Here is a 21,789-nt window from a genome sequence, read left to right on the forward strand (position 1 = left end):
CACGCTTATTTGTTTAACCAGATTGTGAAGTTCAGACCTTGTTGGTAGTTATCTGAATGCAAATCCTCTTTTCCACATTTCCCCTTGCCGTTGAAGCAGACAACAATGTTGGAGTTGCATTAACCGTGTAAAGGCTTATTGAATAAGGGTAGTAATCAGCAGGTACTAGCCTCCACTCCAGTAATCCACCCCCATGGCTTTTCTCTTCATTCCCATCCTCTAGCCTTTATGGATCCACAGTGTTTATCCCATGCCCCTTTGAAATCCTTTACAGTTTGTCTTCAACACTTCCTCCGGAAGAGCATTCCAGGCATCCACCACCCTCTCCATGAAGAAATACTTCCTGACATTGGTTCTGAGTCTTCCTCCCTGGAGCTTCAAATCATGGCCCCTAGTTCTGCTGGTTTTTTTCCAACGTAAAAGGTTTGTTGTTGACCATGGATCATTAAAACCTTTCAAGTATCTGAACGTCTGTATCTTATCACCTCTGCTCCTCCAGGGTGTACATATTTAGGTTCTTCAATCTCTCCTCATAAGTCATTTTATGTAGACCATCCACCTTTTTGGTCGCCATTCTCTGGACCGCCTCCATCCTGTCTGTGTCCCTTTGGAGATGCAGTCTCCAGAACTGAACACAGTACTCCAGATGAGGCCTCACCAAGGCCCTATACAAGGGGATCATTACTTCCTTTCTCTTACTAGATATTCCTCTGTCTATGCAGCCCAGAATTCTTTTGACTTTAGCTATCGCCTTGTCACATTGTTTTGCCGACTTTAGATTGTTAGACACTATCACCCCAAGGTCTCTTTCCTGCTCCATGCACATCAGCCCTTCACCCCCCATCGAATACAGTTCTTTCGGATTTACACACCCCATATGCATGACTCTGCACTTCTTGGCATTGAATCTCAGCTGCCATATCTTCGACCACTCTTCCAGCTTCCTTAAATCCCATCTCATTCTCTCCACTCCTTCTGGCATGTCCACTCTGTTGCAGATCTTAGTGTCATCTGCAAAAAGAGAAACCTTAACTTCTATCCGTCCGCAATGTCGCTCACAAAGATATTGAACAGGACCGGTCCCAACACCGATCCTTGCGGCACTCCGCTTAACATCACTCTCTCTTCAGAATAAGTTCCATTTACCATCACCCATTGTCTTCTGTCCGTCAACCAGTTGTTATGGTTTCGAGGTGTAGGAGTGGATTCTTGGGTACTGCGGTGATGGCCACTCCCACGGGGAGGAGCCCCGTGAGGAACTGCAGTACTAGGCTAGAATCTATACACGCAGACACAGAGAGTTAGTATTTATTGTACAGCTGGTAGACACTGCCCGGGGAGCAGCCAGCGGTGGAGATAACCCAGAGGGCAGTCTCAATCGAGTGGATGGTAGGCAGCGCGGTGTAGCAGGGACAGGTCCCGGATGTGGAGCACTGAAGCTGGAGACAGACTGAAAGGGTTAGTACTCACTGAAGGAAGCTGTAGTTGAAGGTCCAGTTAGGCAGACGTTGTTCAGTGGAAGACACCAGATTAGGGAGAGCAGGCCCTCGAGGAGTGAGTACCCGGAGTCCCAAAATAGGTAACTGAAATAAAGGAGATGGGCCCCTGAGGAGCGGGCACCCAGGTTAGAGAGAATACCCCAAAGGGTAGAGAGAGCTTCCTGCGGCAGCTGGAAGCGGCAGAGCTGCTTAGATCGGAGGTAATCCAATCCTTGCTAACTCCGTTTTTTAGCAAATGAAGGGCAGGCTAAATACCAGAATGTGATGACATCACTCGGAGGGGACGCCCCCGAGGTACCCGCCATGACGTGGATAAAGACGGTGACATGCATGCGCGCACCCTAGGAGGCCCTCAGGAAATCATGGCGAGCACTGTCGCCGTTGCCGATCCGGGGACGCTGGAGAGAGCGGCATGCAGCAGCCATCTTCCCAAGGCTTGAGGAGAGAGAAGGAAGAAAGGTGAGGAATAGAGGTCAAAGCCGTCTGAGACTGACGGGCGCAACACCAGTTTGCAATCCAGGCCACCACCTCGGCACTCATTCCTAAGCTTCTCATTTTATTCACAAGCCTCCTGTACGGTACCATATAAAAGCATTGCTGAAATCCAAGAAGATGACATTGAGCGCTTTTCCTCGATCTAATTCCCTAGTCACCCAGTCCAAAGATTTTTCTGTAAGGACCTTCCCCTGGTGAATCCATGCTGCTTCTGGTCCAGCAGTTCTTCTGATTGTAGCTAGTTCACTATTCTTTCTTTCAGCAGGGACTCCATTACTTTCCCCACCACCGAGGTGAGGTTAACCGGCCTGTAGATTCCAGCCTCCTCTCTGCTCCCACTCTTGTGAAGAGGGACCACCACCGCTCTTCTCCAATCCCTCGGCACCACTCCCGTTTCCAGGGATCTATTGAACAGGTCACGCAGCGGGACCCGCCAGCACATCTCTGAGCTCCCTCAGTATCCTGGGATGAACCTCATCAGGCCCCATGGCTTTGCCCACTTTGTTTTCCTAGCTCTTCCCATACATTCTATACTGTAAACGGAGTTACATCTACTCCATTCCCCTCCAGTTTCTTGTTAACTTACGATGGTCCTTCTCCAGGGTCCTCTTTAGTGAACACCGAACTGAAGTATTCATTTAATATTTCTTCATTTCCTCGTGTCTCTCCACACATTGATCCTTATTACTTTTCAATTACTCACCTACCAGATCGGGAGATAGGCTGTTATCTATCTCACTTTTATCAAAAGTGGGCCCAGATTACAATGGACCAGTGGGTTCTGGAGGTGGTAAGGGTTGGCTATGCTCTAAAATTTTCAAATTCCTCCGAATGCATTTATGGTCTCTCCGTGCAATTCTCTAGTGAAGAGAGCAGCAGTAGAGGCTACATTAAGAAGGCTAATAGTTCTGAAACTGTAATTCTAGTTCCCAAATTGCAAGAAAATACAAGGCATCTTGGATCTGATGGGAGTCAACATTTGCGTGTGACTCACTTCAGGTTGGAAACTCTATGCTCCGTAATTATGGCAGAACAGAAAGGGGAATTTCTAATGTCTCTCGATCTGATGGAAGCCTGTTGGCATATCCCTATTTGACAGGAACATCATTTCCTTTGTTTCGCCGTTCTAGGGTATCATTATCAGTTTCAGACCGACTACTGTACCCAGAACATTCTCCAAGGTCATAATGGTGGTAGCAGTTTCTCTGTGCAAGCAGGGCATCCTACTCCATCCACATTAGGATGACTGGTTGATTTGGACCAAGAGTGCAGAAGAGAGTCAAATAGCATCTCACAAAGCGATCTCCTTGCTTCAAGAGCTAGGCTGGGTGGTGAACTTAACCAAGAGCTGTTTAAAGCTGTTTCAGACCCTAGAATACCTCAGCGAAAGATTCAATATGGAGATTCTGAGATTGTTGTATCTAAATTTTTCCAAATTTTCCACTTTCTTACTTAAGAGAGTTTCTCCTTTTATAACTGAAGATTGTACCTTTTTAATTTGATTTATTTCTATATCAAATTTCTCCACGGTCTCAGTATGTTGGGATATATATATATGTTGGGATATGTTGGCACTCCGTTTCTCATAGAAAAAATAAATGGACTCTGAGACATTCAGGTTAAAGCACCGTCCTTAAGTTTTTAACTTGTACACTCTATGGTAAAATTTCTTTTACCGGCCTATCTTCTTTCCAGCTTGTTGCAAGCTTCCAAGTTCTCTCCCCCTGTTGATTGTAACTTTGACTTATTCCTACTTATTGTTATCTTTCGTTTACGTGAATTTGTTACTCTAGTTTTTCCCTTTGTTAAATTGTAAACCGATCCGATATGGTAATTTACTATGAAGGTCGGTATAAAAAACTGTTAAATAAATAAATATAACAGGATTAGCATTAAAAATTGCAGTTTGCAATTCTCTTATAGATGTAGTTAAATTTACCACATTATTTTGCAATGCTGTTATTGCTTATCACAATGGGGCGGATTTTAAGAGCCCTGCTCGCCTAAATCTGCCTAAATCCGGGCGGATTTAGGCGAGCAGGGCCTGCGCGCCGGTGCTCCTATTTTACATAGGCATACCGGCGTGCGCAGAGCCCCGGGACTCGCGTAAGTCCCGGGGTTTGGCGAGGGGGGCGTGTCGGGGGCGTGTCGGGGGCGGGCCCGGCCGGCGCGGTGTTTTGGGGGCATGTCGGCAGCGTTTTGGGAGCGGGCCCGGGGGCGTGGTTACGGCCCGGGGCGGTCCGGGGGCGTGGCCGCGCCCTCCATACCCGCCCCCAGGTCGCGTCCCGGCACGTGGGGATTTACGTCTCCCTCCGGGAGGCGTAAATCCCCCGACAAAGGTAAGGGGGGGGGTTTAGACAGGGCCGGGCGGGTGGGTTAGGTAGGGGAAGGGAGGGAACGGGGGTAGGCTACGTGGCTCGGCGCGCCGGCTATTCGGAATTGATAGCCTTGCGCGTGCCGATCCAGGATTTTAGCGGATACGCGCAGCTACGCGCGTATCTACTAAAATCCCGCATACTTTTGCTTGCGCCTGATGCGCCAGCAAAAGTACGCCAATTCGCGCGGTTTGAAAATCTACCCCAATATGTCCATTGTAACAGTCTTTGGATTCTCAAGCATTAAATGAGGTATTGAAGTTACCGGCTGAGATGAAATTAGTCCCTGGAAGTCCTGGGTCCTCCGGAGCTGTGCAGGCTTCCTCTCTGCAGCGCCCATTTCGTCACCGATGCGGAATCGACTTTCCTCAATTTCACCTTCCACAAAAGGCGAGGAAATCAACAGCCCTCGAGCTGTTTTTAACACCGAAGTTTCTCCCACTGCTCCCTCCTCGATCGGGCTCACCTCTAGCGACGCCATCCATTGCTGAAATCGACCTGGGTCAGTGATTTCTGCGGTGTTTGGTGGTAGGGGAATAGATGGAGCCCCGGGACTGAGTGAAACTTCTCCCATGAGCGTTGGTGCCTGCTCCTCACCTATCGCTCTCACGGGACTCTCCGGGGTCAAAATTTCTGCTCGTGGATAGAATCCAGCTATCATGGTTTGAGTAAGTGAGAGTCTCGAGGGGGTCGAGGCATCCTCTCTGACCCTGCCTTTGCGTTTCATGTGAGGCATCGTAAACCACTATGCCCCACAAACGACAGAGAAATTGCAACAAGCACTAATTGAGAGCTCCTTCCACCACTCCTCTCACAACAGCACCATCTTGGATCTTCGGAAAGGGGTTTTATATGCTTTCCTGGCCAATGATTGTCAGGAGATTCAGAAGCTTGTAAGTCAGACCAAGACTATAGTTGTAGTGGCCCCGAATTTGACCCAGAAGCCATCGTACATCGATTTTGAGCAGCTCCTGGTGGGCAGACCTTTGTCTGCCTCTCAGGAAGAATCTGTTGCATTGGGAAAGACGGACTGGGTCAGTTTTGGCTTACAGTTTGGCCCTTGAGAGGGCTCGGTTTGCTGAAGCGTAGTTTTTCAGTGGTGACTTCCATATTGCTTCATGCCAGGAAGTTTTGTACCCATTTGGCTTATATATTAGGGTTTGAAGAGTGTTTGAGAGCTAGTGTGGGGTGCAAGGTTTTCAAAGTAGAAATTCCACTATTATTGGAGTTTTTATAGGAAAGTTTGTGTAAAGGCTTGGCTTTGAACACTCTGAAGGTACAGGTAGCAGCTCTTGCTTGCTATAGGGGCAGATCAATGGTAGACCCTTATCTTCCTACCCAGATATGTTCAGGTTCTTGAAGGGCGTCAAACATCTACATCCTCCCTTGCATCTTCTGGTGCCTCTTCGGGACCATAATCTGGTTTTTGTTGGGTCCTACCTTTTGACTGCTACGTGATCTCTCTTTGGAGCTACTCATCTTGAAAAACGTTTTTTCTGGTGGTGATCTGTTCAGCATGGTGGATCTCCAAGCTACAGTCTCTTTCATGCCTTCAGCCATTTCTGCGAATAACTCCAGAGGCAGTATAGCTTAGGACTGTCCCTTTTCCTTTTTTTTTTTTTTACCAAAAGTAATTTTGGAGTTTCATTTGATTCACTTTATTTCCCTGCCAACACTGGACAGGGATAGTAATGAGTAGGATTATTGGTTGTTGTATGCCTTTGATGTCAAGTGGCAACTGGTGCAGTACTTGGTTAATCGCTCCTTGAGGAAGACTTACTGTGCTCCATGGTGGAGTTAAATAAGGGGACTCGACATTGCAGGCAATGGTAGCCCATTGGATTAAAGAGGTCCTCACTTCTGCCTATGTACCATTACCTAGTCAGGTCAGAGCACATTCCACTAGAGGTCAAGTAACAAAACAAAATCTAAGAAGAAAAGAAAAAGAATGGAGGAAGAATCCCAATACACATACTCTATCAATATACAAAACGGCTCTTCATCACTACAGAACAATAACCCTTCGAACAAAAAGAGAATTTTATGCCCACCGTATCCACGATATGATGTATGACGCGAAAGTACTTTTTTCCTATGTATCGGAACTTATAAAAACTGCGCCATCTACTATTCCAGACGACACAGCCCAAGAAAAAGCCAACGACCTAGCTATGTTCTTTCAGAACAAGATTTCTAACACCATGGCTAGATTACCAACCAACCTAAACTCACAGCCTCAGAACACTCTCCACCCACGGAACACAGACATAAGTTTGGATTCCTTTGACCTTACCCACACGTTAGAAGTGGAAAACCTGATAAAAAGATTGAAGCCTTCGACTCACCCTCTAGACCAAATACCTTCCAAATCTCTGATTCTCATACCAGAATACATCTCCAAACATCTAGCCGATATTATCAATTGCTCCCTCTCACAAGGTATATACCCGGATGCTCTCAAAATGGCCACACTCAAACCTATTCTCAAAAAACCTAACCTGGATCCGGACGACCTTAACAACTATCGCCCTATATCAAATCTCCCGTTCGTAGCCAAGATCATAGAGAAAATTGTAAATAAACAACTCTCAAATTATTTAGAAGATCATAACTTTCTTCACCCATCGCAATATGGCTTTAGAAAAGAGCACAATACCGAAACACTCCTCATTTCACTCCTCGATCAAGTTTACAGTGGCTTTGATAAAGGACAATCATTCCTCTTAGCTCTCCTTGACATTTCTGCAGCTTTCGATACGGTAAACCATGACACCCTTCTAAACCGTCTATCAGACATAGGTATTACAGGATCAGTCCTTAGTTGGTTCAAATCCTTCCTTAGCAATAGAGGCTATAAGGTGAAAATCAAGAATAAGGAATCCTCTCACACTAATGCACCATTCGGAGTCCCCCAGGGCTCCTCTCTATCGCCCACACTTTTCAATATTTACATGTTGCCCCTCTGCCATTTACTCTCTAACCTGAAACTCAAGTTCTGTATTTACGCAGATGATGTTCAAATTTTAATTCCAATATCCAACTCTCTAGAATCTACAATTAAGCTATGGGACTCTCATCTGCAAACGATCAATCATCACCTCTCTAACCTTAATCTGGTGCTCAACACTACCAAAACCGAACTATTATTAATCACCCCAGAAAGTAGTCCCCTTCAACACCAGATGCATACAAGCATACATACTTCACACTCTAGAGATCTAGGCGTCATCATTGACAGTCACCTGAACCTAAAGCAATTCATAAAACACACCACAAAGGAGTGCTTCTACAAGTTACAAGTACTCAAAAAACTCAAACCGCTCCTATTCCACTATGATTTTAGATCGGTCCTCCAAGCCATTCTTTTCACCAAAATCGACTACTGTAATTCCATTTTGCAAGGACTCCCGGCCTCCACTGTAAAACCTCTCCAGCTACTCCAAAACGCAACGGCGAGAATCTTGACAAACACCAATCGAAGAGCGCATATCTCTCCCATTCTAAAGGATCTAGCATTGGCTCCCCTGTACAATTCAGGATTCTTCATAAATCTCTTACATTATCCACAAATACATTCACCATCAGGACCCCCCTCGATCTACGATACCCCCTCAAACTACACTCAACAGCTAGACCTTTAAGGGACGCCTACAAGGATCCTTACATGTGCCTTCTATCAAAGCTATACAACACTCAAATATCAGAGACCGATCATTCTCCATCACAGGTCCTCTATCTGGAACACACCATGCCTCCTGACCTCAGGCAGGAATCATGTCTACTAACTTTTAAAAAGAAATTAAAGACATGGCTGTTCTGCCGAGCCTTCTCCGACACCAGCCCAACAGCCTGACTTACAACAGTTCTAGCAACTATACACTTGACAAATTCTAAACCGTGTATATAAATTTTTAAGAGAATGTTTACAAATTTATCATGAGGTATTCTATCTGCACCTTCGCATACCCCAATGTATATCTTAATCTCTCGTCCCCCTCTTATTTTTCCTCCTCCAAGTTATACTCCTTTTTATAATGTAACTTTTCTTTCCTTCAAATTGTATTTACTGTTTGGTTGGTTATAGTTCCTAATTGTTTGATGTAAACCGAGTTGATTTGATTTGTATCAAGAAATTCGGTATAGAAAAGCCTTTAATAAATAAAATAAATAATAAATAAATAAAGTAGTCTTGCTGACTGAGAGTCTGTTGTTGTATTGTATACAGTTCACTCACGAGTAGTCGCATGGACTCACGAGTTCACTCACGAGTAGTCCATGGACTCTTTACTGGCTTGCTCTCGATATAGACGATCACTATTTTTCCTTCTATAGTCCCTTTCCCAATCCTTTGCCAATAACATGGTCTCAAGACCTAATCACAACCCTACTAGCCTTGTAACATAGTTTTTGAGTTATACCCTTGGTTTGTTAATCAGTTTCTTGATACTAGTTCTGTATTCCCTTGTTCAATGTAATTGCACTCTATAAGGCACAGTTCTCTGTTTCAATGTAAACCGAATTGATTTGTAACCTTTTACAAGAAATTCGGTATATAAAACTGTTAAATAAATAATAAATAAATATACTGTTGAAATTTGCTGGGCAGCAACATGGTCTCCTTACTTACTTTTCCAGCATTATCGCTTGACGTTTAGGCTCAAGAGGATATGGCGTTTGCGCGTGCGGTGTTGATGGGACCGCAGGCAACCTCCTACTCTTTTCGGGAGTAGCTTTAGTACATACCATTGGTGTGGGTTGGCCTGCCTGAGTGCAGAGGAAGATGAAATTACCACTTACCTGATAATTTCCTTTCCTCTAAGGAAGGCAGGCTAGTTCACAACCCTCCCTGGGCTGCCTACTTGGTTTTACTTTGTTCTTTATTGAGGACGATGTAGAGTGTTGGATTCGTTTGAGGAACTGAATAATGAAATAACTAGCTCCTAAGATCAGTTAATGTTAATTTTTACTGAGCTCAGTGCTTCCCAGTTGGCTGGAAGCAAATGAATGGTTGACTGTAAATAATCATGTTCCAGTATAATCAGTTTGTCCACAGTTTGGTTATAAGTCAGTGACTTTAGTGAGTCAGTTTTACTCCATCTCCATCTGCTGGTAGGAGTGCATAACCCACTAGTGTGGATTAGCCTGCCTTTCTTAGAGGAAAGGAAATCAGTAAGTAGTAATTTCAGCTTCACTGACGTTCTCTCCTTTAAACAGATATTGACAAGGAGATCCAGCACAGAATGCAGTCCACAAGTATCTCTTTTTGGAAACTGCTCTGGCTTGTTTTAAACAACTGTGACTTCCACAAAGACAGCAAGATATGAGTTTACGATGCAGTTATCATCCCTATACTCTTCTGCAGATATAAACTGCTTGTGATCTGTCAGTAACTAAGTGCCCAGAAAAGTACCACCAATGATGACTCCAAAAGTCCTCAGCATCAGATGGGAAGATTGCTGCACAAACTCATATGCTGTCCAAAGTAAATGCCAATGGTTCTCAAACATCATGTCTGCTGGATTATACTTCCAACTCTTTTGTGGCCAGAGATTTTGTGACAGCCAGAAGAAATGATACAAAGACTGTTAAAAAGTATACATACCTAAAGGAAATATGTCAGCATTATGAATAGAGAAGAGCTGGCCACTGACCAAGTTCTGTGACCCAACCTATTGGCAACCTGCTTTGAGATGATGCATTTTGCACATGAAGCAGAAAAGAGATAGAAGAGATAGAAGAGGAAGGAAAATGTAACAGTTTTTTGGGCTATTTTTTCCTGTGGACAGACCTGTTTATCAAAAAATAGACTCCTAAGATAACACAAAACCCATCCATAGATTGTGGTTGAGATAATTTTCAAATCAAAGGGTCACCTTCTATTACTAATGAAATAATAATCAGTTGCCTTTATCTGTTGTCATATTATTTGTGGCTGACAAAGACCATATGTCCTATCCAGTCTACCCATTTACTATATCTGCTAATATTATAGTCTCTTCTTTTCCATCAGCAATATTTTCTGCTTGTCCCATGCGCACTTGAATTCAATTTCTTTTTTTTTTTAATTTAAATATTATTGGATTTTAACAAAATACATTGATAGTACCCATAAAGCAAATATAATGGAATCTAAAGCATAGTTAACATATTACCCATATTAAGCAAATATAAAAAAATTCCAATAGACAAGTCCCCAAATATTATGGGAGGCCAAAAAAGAAAACATAATCAGGAAAAAACAACTGTAACAAATACAGCATAAGAAGGGAATAGAGAAAAAAGAAAACCATATATACCTCACACATTTTACGTTGTTACTACATATCAGGTCTCCTATCCACCAAAAACGTCTCGATGAACAGGGTCTTGAAATATAAACATATTCTTTTGATACATAACCAGACATTGGCAGGGGAATTAAAAAAAAAAAAAAAAAAGACTGCCCCCAGGGATAAAACTCTTGGTTTTAACAGGAGAAATTGTTTCCTCCTCAGTTGAGTATTTCTAGAAATATCAGGAAATACTTGGTTTTTTTGACCACAAAAAGAAACAACTTTATTTTTAAAATATTTCTGAAAAACCAAATTTTTATCCTGCTCACTACAAAAGGATACCAAGAGTGTAGCCCTATTTATTTATTTATAACTTTTATATACCGAGGTTCAATTAACAGAATTAATTATCATTTCAGTTTACATTACAACCAGCAAAAACAGCAGTGACAAAGTCTTGTCTTACAAAGAACAAAGTAGAAAAACCTGGATAACATAACTTGGGTGGGGGCGGTTATATAGACATGGAAAATATAACTTGGGCGAGGCAGGGGAATTACAAAGGGGAGGACTCTGGTAACCTTGTAGGGGCGAAATTAAAACTGATGAAGCGGAATAAGACCATGGCGATTGGACATTGTTCCAGCCTTAGGTCTGGGGGGAGCAGGTTCCATTGCTTGGGGCAATGGAACCTGCTCCCCCCAGAAACAGGTCTTGATGGTATTTGCTTGGAGAGTGCCTTTCTGGGCTAGCCTTAGCGGACGGGCAGAGATATGGAGTTTCAAGGGTATAGTGAGATCCAGTGGAGTGATGTTGTGAATGGCCTTGTGAGTGACTGTTAATAGCTTGTGGAGGATTCTAAACTTAACTGGGAGCCAATGCAGTTTCTTTAAAATAGGAGTTATGTGGTCCCTCTTGTTGGATTTAGTGAGAATCATAGCTGTAGTGTTCTGAAGCAGCTGGAGGGGCTTAAGTGAGGTATCTGGTAGGCCGTGAAGAAGTGCATTGCAGTAGTCAATTTTTGAAAATATAATGGATTGTAAGACTGACCTGAAATCGTGGAAATGGAGGAGGGGTCTTAGTCTTTTTAGAACTTGGAGTTTGAAATAACACTCCTTTACCGTGTTGTTGATGAAGCCTGTGAAGGTCATTTGGCTGTCCATGATTACCCCGAGGTTCCTGACCTTGGGTGAGAATGAGGGGAGCACTGAATGTTGTAGGTTGTTAAGCTGTGAGCTGAAATCTTGGTTGTTTAGTGGTAATCTGCCATCTTGTGTGATAAGTAGGAACTCTGTCTTGTCGGCGTTTATTAATAAATTAAGCTTTGAGAGGAGGTTGTTAATGTAGAAGAAGCAAGAGTTCCAATGGAGAATAGTTTTTTGCAGAGAGTCAGTGATCGGTATAAGGATTTGAACATCGTCTGCATACAGGTAATGGGTAAGTTTCAGCTCGGCAAGAAGTTTGCAAAGATGGAGAAGATAGATGGTGAATAGAGTCGGTGATAACGATGATCCTTGTGGAACTCCTAGGGTAGAGATGAAAGGGGGAGATTCTATGCTGTTAATGTTGACTTTGTAAAGCCTGTTCTGAAGGAAGGATTTGAACCAGTTTAGGACAGTATTTTTTATGCCGATCTCCGCTAGCCTTTCAATAAGACACTGATGGTTCACTGTGTCAAATGCGGCCGAAAGGTCTAGGAGGATAAGAAGGCAGGGCTGTTTCCTTTCTAGGTTCATGAGGATGTTGTCTGAGAGAGACATAAGTAGGGATTCCGTATTTCTAGCTTTACGAAATCCGAGTTGCGCTGGAGAGAGGATATTGTTATTTTCTAGGTAGTCGGAGAGTTGTTTATTGACTATTCTTTCTAAGATCTTGGCTATGAATGGAAGGTTTGCAATCGGACGAAAGTTTGCTGGGATGTCTGTGGAGAGGTTTGTTTTTTTTAGGAGGGGTTTTAAGATAGCCAGTTTGAGAGGGTCAGGGACAAGACCTTGAGCTAAGGATGCATTGATAATTTGCGAAATAGGCTTGGAAACTTCAGCGGCACATGTAATAAGAAGATTGGCTGGGATTGCATCAAAAGGGTGGGAGGCGGGTTTTAGTTTCTTCAGTTCTGATTCTATTTCCAGATAGGAAGTGGATTTGAATTCTTCCAGGCATGCCGTGTGATGCGATGAGGCAGAGAGAGGTTGATTAGACTTAAAGCTGAAGGGCGCTGCCGCGAGAAGAGGGCATGATTGGGTAGGGGAAGTTGAAGTTGTGCGGGAGGCAAGTAAGTTTGCTATTTTGTCTTTGAAATAGTTGGCAAGTTCAATGGATTTGAGAGCTGCTTTGTCATCCGGGATAGCTGGAACTGGTGGTTTGGTGAGTGAAGAAACCAAGGAGAAAAGGGCTTTTGGATTGAAGATGAAATTGTGGATTTTCTGGGTATCCCTAGTGGGTATCCCTAGTGGGGATACCATCGATAGAAGCCTCAAAAAAAGAGGTCACGTTAGGACTATACCCCTGCAAAATGTCCATCTCCTCTTCCCATCCTACTGAACTTGTCCTAAGCCAAGAAATGTAATATATTTTAGATATAGCCATTTCTTTCACTAATGAAATAGATAATTTTTCACCAATATATATTTTTAAACAATTCAGTAGTAGACAATAATCTTGAGACAGGGAAATTTAGAAAACAGATTCCTTATTCGGATCTCATTTTCCAAATTTTCCAATTTGTTTTTGTGACATTAAACTATCTTTAATGAATGAAGTACTAGATGACTGTAAAAACTAAATTTGAGATGTTGTAGACCTAGAAGTAACTTCTAAATTATTTAAGCATATTCCATAACCTTCCAAAGTATTCTTAATTTCACTAGAACATTTACCAAACTCAGATGTTGAAAAAGATAGTGATTTCTCCATATTTATAAGCACAGTCCAAACATCAGCTAAGATTGCTTTCTTGGGATCAAGAAGCTCAGAGCCAAAACTTCCAGTCTGAGAGGTAGCACCTAACAAATGAGAACCAGGCTCCACTGAAGCTCCCTGTTGCCCAGTAGTTCCTACCATATTAGATTGTGAAGTAACAGTCATCAATTCAGGATTTTTTGCTAATATTTGAGTATTAACCTCAAGAGGACCCATAACTATGTGGGTTAATGGTTGTTGGCTTGGACTCTCTAGGGACCCTGAGGAAAATGAAATTTCAGGAATAGAGTTTCTCGAAACCTGACTCACCCTCTGAGCTACATGTGAATCCATTGGGCCTCTCACAGCTGAAGAACCAGGAGATGATGTCAAGAATTTGTTTTTTCTCTTCCTGCCCATAAACCTTCAGGAATATGAACTAATCCAAAAAAAAGAGAAAGCGAAAAAACTGCGATAAGGGGTACGCCCCTTTGGCGTGTGGCTTCGGCTGCGTGCTGTAGGCTGTGTGCCGCTACCTCATTGATTATATCGGGTCCTCAGGCCCCAATTGATAACATCATCGGAGGGGGGGGGGGGGGGGAGAACAGCTTCGCAGCACAACAGCGCTCAGGTGAATCAAGCCCTTAGATTACAGTCCTCCAGCCAGTCTCCCTAAATGGGAAGATGGTCTCTCCGGATAGCCTCCAACCTGTTGCTGCTGCCTTGTGATTATATCGGGTCCTTAGGCCCCAATTGATGACATCATCAGAGGGCTGGAACAGTTTCGCAGCACATCAGGGCTCAGGTGAATCAAGCCCTTAGATTACAGTCCTCCAGCTTGCAGTCCTCCAGCCGGTCTCCCTAAAAGGGAGGATGGTCTCTCTGGATAGCCTCCCTTGAATTTGATTTCTGTCCTTATTTCCACCACCTCCACAGGAAGGTTGTTTCATACCACCTTTTCAATAAATTTTATTGCTCACCTACACATTACTGTTAAATGTTGGATGTTTGTTATTCCTGTAGAGAATATTATTTCTCTGTTTCTAATAAAGAGTCATTGGTGATTATTTAAGATTAATACTTGCTGAATTCTGCTTTTGAAAATTTGTACAGGGTGGCTCATGGAAAAGTAGCCTGCCTGCGCGGCGCTAGTATTAGAGGTGGGCTACTTTTCCATGAGCCACCATGGAGAATTATTTTGTGTGTTGCTTTACCATCAGCTGGAATGGATGAAAGAATGCAGCTTTGCGCCTAGAGTTCCTGTAGAGCGTGATACTATACAATCGCCCATTGTTATACTGCAGCAAGAATATTCCCTTTGTCTTTTTGGTTTCATTCATGTCCCTTTAATTCCCACAAGGTACCGCAGAGGACAACATCCATAGCCACAGCCCTGAATACCAGTGCAGCTGTTGGAAGCAGGCAAATCCAAGCAGTGAGAGCGAGGTGAGAGTCCAGTCTTTATCCCAAGCAGTGTCTTATTGGCATTGCAGTTAATTTATGATATTTTGTAATTTTTTATATTCCGCCTTTCAAGCACTTCAAAATGGATTACATTCAGAGGGTTTACAATCTAAGAGCCTGATTCTGCATCTATGGGGAAACATGCAGAATAAATGAGGCCCAAAGAGTGAAGTGACTTGCTCAAGGTCACAAGGAGAGTTAGCAGAATTTAAATCCTGGCTTTTCTGTTAATAGCTTGCTGCTTTAACCACTAGGCTACTCCTTTATTTCATGTATTAGATGCATGCAGTATGTCTGCATTAAGGAATGTTCACTATCACAGTAGTGATATGACACAACATGTTCAGTGTCACTATAGTGTAATACTAGTAGACTCATTTCATATTTCTGAAGCCATGACACCATGGGACTCATTCTTTGTCACTGTAATGTAACAATGTAGGGATATGTTTAATGTTTCTACTGCTACTACTTAACATTTCTATAGTGCTACTCAACATACGCAGCGCTGTACAAACAACACATAAGAGGTAGAGCTTACAGTCTAATCAAGGCAAACATACAGGTCAAGAGACTTGGGGAGTTTCTTATAATAAGACATAGTTAAAATTAGTTAATGTGGCTGAAGCAGACATTCAGGGTTAAGATTTAAAAGCAGCCTTAAAAAGTGGGTTTTAGATGTGATTTAAACAAGGCAAAAGAAGGAGCATTATGCACCAGCTCAGGAAATCTATTCCAAGCACATGCTGCAGCCAGGTAGAAAACACAGATTGAGAATTGGCAGTAGAGGAGACAAGCAGTGACTTGTCTGAATGGAGTGCGGGAAAGGAGGTAGTGTGGAGCTGCAGAGTGAAGGCACTTGTAGGTGTATGAGAGGAGCTTGAACTGTATGTGGGAATGATAGTCAATATAGTGGCTTCAGGAGAGGGGTTATATGGGTGTAGCGACTTTGGCAAAAGATGTCATACAGCTAAATATAGGGTGGATTGTACTGGAGAGAGATGGTTCGCTGAGAGACCTGTGAAGAACATTTTGCAATAGTCTAAGCGGGAGGAGATGAGAGAATGAATAAGTGTTCTGGTAGTGCATTCAGAAAGGAAGAGATGGATTTTAGTGACATAGAAAATGAAAAGCACATTTAGCAGAATTTTGGATATGTGTAGAAAAGGAGCGAGAGGAATTGAAGATGACTTCTAGGTTATGGGTTGAGTAGACTGGGAAGATGACATGTTAGTCACAAAAATAAAGGAAGGAGAAAAAAGGGATGTGGGTTCGGGGAGACAGATAAGCAGCTTTGTCTTGGTCATATTGAGTTTAAGGAGGTGGTGGGACATCCAGGCAGCAATGTCAGAGAAGGAAACTATTTAATTAACGAATTTTATATACCATCATTCGGAATCGTCAAAATAATGCCATCATAATGGTTTACAAAATATAAGGTTACAGGGATAAGGGGGGTTAAACAGGGTTTCCAAAGGTACAAACTGTTATTAAGCATAGGGGGTATCATATGCAAGGTTATAGTTCAGTTTTATGTTTCAGTTCTTATTTATAAATCATAGTTGTGATGAATTTCATTTATTCTTAACGATGGATTGGAGGGCAATGTTGTGTTGTTCATTGGGTGAGTTGGTATGCTTTGTTGAATAACCACGTTTTTAGATCCTTTTTGAAGGTTTTTAGGTTTTCTTGAGTTCTGAGCTCAGTCGGTAGGGAGTTCCAGAGTTTGGGCTACCAAGGGAGATAGCTCTTTTTTGGGTTGAGGTGAGTTGATTAGAATGCATTGGTGTTGTTTTTAGGAGTCACTTATTTCCTGATCTAAGGTTTCTGCTTGGGGTATGTGTTGAGAAGGGCCTCGAAAGGCCTTGCATTCTGTTGAGAATGGAGTTTTCCGTGTGCCCATGGGCCTCAGCCTGGACCAGACCTTCAGGCTGAGCCAAGGGTTGACGGTGGCCCCGCATGGCTGACTATCTACCCTCTGCCAGGCCGGCAAGCTCCCATAGCCAGCATCCAAGGATGTTGGAAGGTGAATGGTCCTCCGACCATTCCGGGCCCTTTCGGACCTGCTGCAAGCAGCATGGAGCAGCAGGCCTGGCCTGAGGTTGAGGGCAGATGGATCTTGACATGAAGACAAGAAGATTGATGCAACGGCATCACATGGCACGAAGACTTGGGTTGATGCGACGGCAACACATGGCACGAAGACTTGGGCTGAAGACATGACACCAGGACTATGAAAACGTGACACCAGGATCGATGCAATGGCATCGCAGATGAGACTTGACACCAAGGCTGATGCGAAGACATCACGAACCAGTGGTCGATGTGAGGCATCCTGGACCAGGGTCGATGCAACGACATCAGAAACATGACGCTGAAGTGCAGACACAACGAGGAACTTGGAATCCAGACGAGACTAGAAGCAAGGAAGGCGGACATTGGCACTGTCTCTCAGGGCGCCCTACTCAGGCCACCTGCAGGACTGAGTCACGGACCACCCTGTCCCACTGCACGCCCTACACAGTCCTTGCAGACTGGTCATGGGCCACGAGGAGAACGGGACAGCGCAGGAAAGATCCAGGACATGACGGCTCAGGAGCACAGGACAACCGTCCACCAGCAGGCTAGTTCACTCAGGCACACATCATCTGAGGGACCCCCGGCCTACCGGACCAGAAGGCTCGAGAGCGAAGACGAGACGCAGGAACAAACATCAAGGAAGGCAGGAACACCAGGACACCTGGACATGGACCTCAGACACGAAGACTTGACATGGAACAGCTGGACGAGACAAGGAGCTCCTTGAAGACTGGAAGACCTTACAAGGGCTCTGGCAGGCAGGAGCCTCCAGAGCGGAGTCACCACGATGCAAGGCCCAGAACAACTGACGGAGCAGCCCTTTATAGGGCTGAAGCAGGAAACAGTCACCAAGGTGGGGCCAAAACATTTCCTGTGTCTGGCCCTTTAAATGTAGAAGAAAGGCGCGCACCGGCGCTTAAGGAGCAGGAAACAGGGGCTGTGCAGGACCATGGCCAGCGGCCTGCACAGCGTCTGTGCGTCAGACGCAGGCAGGGCCTGAGGAGCAGGCCCTGACGTTGGCAGCAGCTCCAGCCGCTGCGGGGAGCCCCGGGGGCGGCTCCAGCCGCTACTCCCGCCCGGGGCTGCAGCCTTAGCGCCGCGAAGATGCAATCAGCGTCTGAGGCACTCCCAGCCCCGAAGAAACCTGGAAAGTCCGCGGCTCCAGCCGCGGTGAAGACTAGGAGCACGGGCGGCCTCCGGGCCTCATGAGCAGGCCGACAGCGGCGTCCTGCCGCGTTGGCGAAGAAACGCAGCGTGGGTAAGTGAGCCTGCTCGCGGGGAGACCCGCGGGCAGAGTTCATAACAGTATGCAGTTGTATAGAGGGGCTTAGCCAATTTTCTTGTTTTTCATATATAATTTTATGTAGGATGGATAGGACTTTGTATTTAATCCTGTATCTTATTGGTAGCCAGTGAAGTGAAATAAGTGTTGGAGTGATGTGGTCGTGCTTTTTCGATCCGGTGAGGATTCTTGCAGTTGCGTTCTGCAGGATCTGGAGTGGGCGAATGGTATTTAGAGGTAAGTTGAAAAGAAGAGAGTTGCAGTAATCTATGTTGGAGAAAATTAGTAATTGAAGGACTGATCTGAAGTCATTGTTGGAAAGAAAAGTTTTTAGATGACAGAGTGTAAGTAGCTTATGATATCCGTCTTTGATTTTGTTGAGATATGGTTTTTGAAGGAAAGTTGTCTGTCAATTATTACTCCGAGGTTGCGGGCATGATTGATTGGAGATATGACCGTATTTTGGTTCATGAGGTTGAGTGGTGGTATTTGAGGAGAGTTTTTCTTTCTGTCTAATAATATTAATTCAGTCTTGCCGAAGTTGAGGATGAGTTTTAGGTTAGCTAGTATTTCCTTTATACTGTTTAGGTACGTGGCTGTTAATTTGTATGCTTCTTCTAGTGATTTTTTTATTGGGATTAATATTTGAATATCATCAGCATAGATGAAGTGGATCAGATTCAGATTTGATAGGAAGTGGCATAATGGAGACTTCATGGATGACATCACTGGGGTTGATAGCACTGTGAGCTGGCTCCGGGCCCTCCCCCCCCCCCCCCCCCCCCCGAATCGGCCGCCATCCCACCCTTAAAATTATAAAAAACATTTTTTTCTCGGCTGGATGTAGTGCAGGACATTGAGGGCTGCTATTTTGGCACAGTTTGGTGGAAAAACGAGCATCCAGAGACCCACAGTGAGCCCGAAATTGGTGCGGCCTACCTGGCTTCCCTGGTGAGTTTGCTCCGGAGCACCTTTGCTCAAATCGGCCACCATCCTCCCTCAGTCTGTTTTTCTTTTGCCTGTCTGGCGTTTGGTGGTGATAAAGGACATATGGGGCTATCGATTTGCCGCAGCTGGGGACCAAAACGAGCGCCCTGCGACCTGATATGCGCCAAAGATCGGTGCGGACTCCCCAGAAGAAAAGGCATAGTGTGGCCAAGATGGCTGCTGCCATCGCAGGAGATAGCACAGCTCCGGTGGCAGAGGTCTCTAAGACGGCCCTCCTAAAAATATCTGCTAGGGTTACTGAAGTGCTGGATGCCAGGCTGTTAAAAATTCAATCCTCCATGGAGGAAATAAAGAATGCAGTAGAGGGGCAGGCTAAAAGGCTGGATGAGGCAGAGCATAGAGTATCTGATCAGGAAGACCGGCTGCATATTGTGGAAAAGCAAGTGCAAGATCTAACCATGCAAAATTCCTCGTTGCTGGACCGTTTAGAGGATCAAGAGAATAGGAACCGGTGTAACAATATCAAAATAATTGGCCTTCCAGAATCCGTGTCAGACCAAGAATTGTATGATCTTATTGAAGTCTGGCTGCCGGCTCAGGTGGGTCTGACTTTGATTTCTGGTCGCTTGCGCTGCAAAAGGGTACACAGAATGGGGCCGACCAGGAAAGCAACTTGCAAGCCTCCGCCTGTGATGGCCAGAATTTTAAACTGGTCCCACAAAATTCAACTTATGAGAGCCTTTCGGCAGCACAGGGGTGTGGAATATCATGGCCACCGGATCATGCTGTTTCATGATTTCTCCGCAGCAGTCTCAGCACAGCGTAAAGCTATGTCTCCTGCATTCACAGAGTTACATAAAAGGGGGATCCAGTTTGCACTACTTTTTCCTGCCAAACTCCGAGTGCAGCACAATGGTACTACCCTGTTTTTCTCTAAAAAGGAGGAAGCCAATTCATTTTTATCCTCGCTGGAACAAGTCCATGCTACTTGAATGATGCAGCTCTGATGGACTAAAATTCGCCAGCAAGTCAGGTCTTCAAATTCCTAGCGGTGTGAGCCTGCTGGCTCTGATTTTGCAAAATACTTTGTTTTTCAATTCACTGTAGTTACCGTATGACTGACTTTGGGCCCCTAATTAAGGGTACAATTCTCGTCTCCTCAGTTTTTTTTTTATTACAGTTCACTGTTCTTTGAGGGGCGGTTCAGTGGTTTAGTAAAATTCAAAGTGTTTGTTTCATTATCACCAGCTGTAGTGCCTTAAGTATAGGGAAGGGGGATGGTGGTGGTGAAGGCTTGGGGGGGGGGGGGGGAGGGGACAGAGGGAAGCCCATGGCCCTATGGGGCAGATGGGTATTTCGTGCCTCTTGTGGAGCAAAAGGTTATGGGGTTGGATGAGACCCGTATGCGTGGAGTATGTGTGGGTATGGATGCAGACCGTGTGTGTGTATGTGTGTGTGTGGGAAACAGGTTGGGAGGGAGGGGAGGGTTCAAAGATACGCCCAGGAGCCCTTTCGGTTTCTTAAATCTGTCTGGAAAGTTTTTCTATTGTTTCGGACATGGGAAGCGGGGCGCCCAGGCTGGGGGGTGCTCGGTCCCGCCACTGTCATTGTCACTTCTGTGCTATCTGCTGTTATTATGTTCCCTTTAAACAGCTGACATGGTATCGGTTAAGATAACATCTCTGAATGTGGATGGCATACATTCTCCAATCAAAAGGAAAACATTGCTTTCCATGTTTCAGCGTTCCAAATCACAGGTGGTCTTTTTACAGGAGGCTCACTTGACAGAGCTGGAACATAACAAATTGAAACGGGAGTGGGTTGGGAGCTGCTACTCATCCTCGTATTCTTCGCGACAGAGGGGAGTAGCAATACTTCTGCACAAACAGGTACTGTTTCAGCTGGATGAGGTGTTAACAGGATGTGGAAGGTCATTATGTCATTGTGGTGGGGACACTCTGCCATCAAAGAATAGCCTTTTGTAATGCCTATGCTCCAAACATCTATTCCCATGATTATTTCACCCATTTGGTGAGTATTTTAACGAAATTACCTGATTGCGCCCTCATTTTGGGAGGAGACTTCAATTCAGTCATGGATAAGCAAATTGATTGTAAGCCCCCTAGAGCTGCGAGCAGTAATGACATGCATCAAGGCGTTAATTTTCTCTGTAATGAACTCAATTTAATAGATGTTTAGAGGACTCTACACCCAGAGGAACAGGATTTCACATTTTTTTCTCATCCTCATAGCTCTTATTCAAGGTTGGATTATATTTTGGTGCCCGAGCGTTTTTTTTCTCGGGTCTCAGATGCCACTACCGGGCCTATTTCAATTTCTGATCATGCCCCCGTCTCTGTTACGCTAAATTTGGGTAGGTCCCTTCCTGCAGCTTTTTCTTGGAGAATGCCTCCAGATTTAGACTCTGATGTGCGCTTTCAGGAGTATCTTAAAGAGGGATGGGATGAGTATATTCA

General features: G+C 44.5%; 1 protein-coding gene across 1 annotated transcript in view; it reads left to right on the forward strand.

Moving 5' to 3' along the window:
* The window catches only part of LOC115078196 (misshapen-like kinase 1), a 1,532,819-nt gene that overhangs the window by 982,484 nt on the left and 528,546 nt on the right, over positions 1–21,789 (forward strand). Inside the window, 1 exon segment of the mRNA XM_029580940.1 lies at positions 14,900–14,985. Coding sequence (XP_029436800.1) covers positions 14,900–14,985 — 86 coding nt within the window.

The sequence above is a fragment of the Rhinatrema bivittatum genome, chromosome 16 (genome assembly GCF_901001135.1).
Source record: "Rhinatrema bivittatum chromosome 16, aRhiBiv1.1, whole genome shotgun sequence".
Classification (NCBI taxonomy): Eukaryota; Metazoa; Chordata; class Amphibia; order Gymnophiona; family Rhinatrematidae; genus Rhinatrema; species Rhinatrema bivittatum.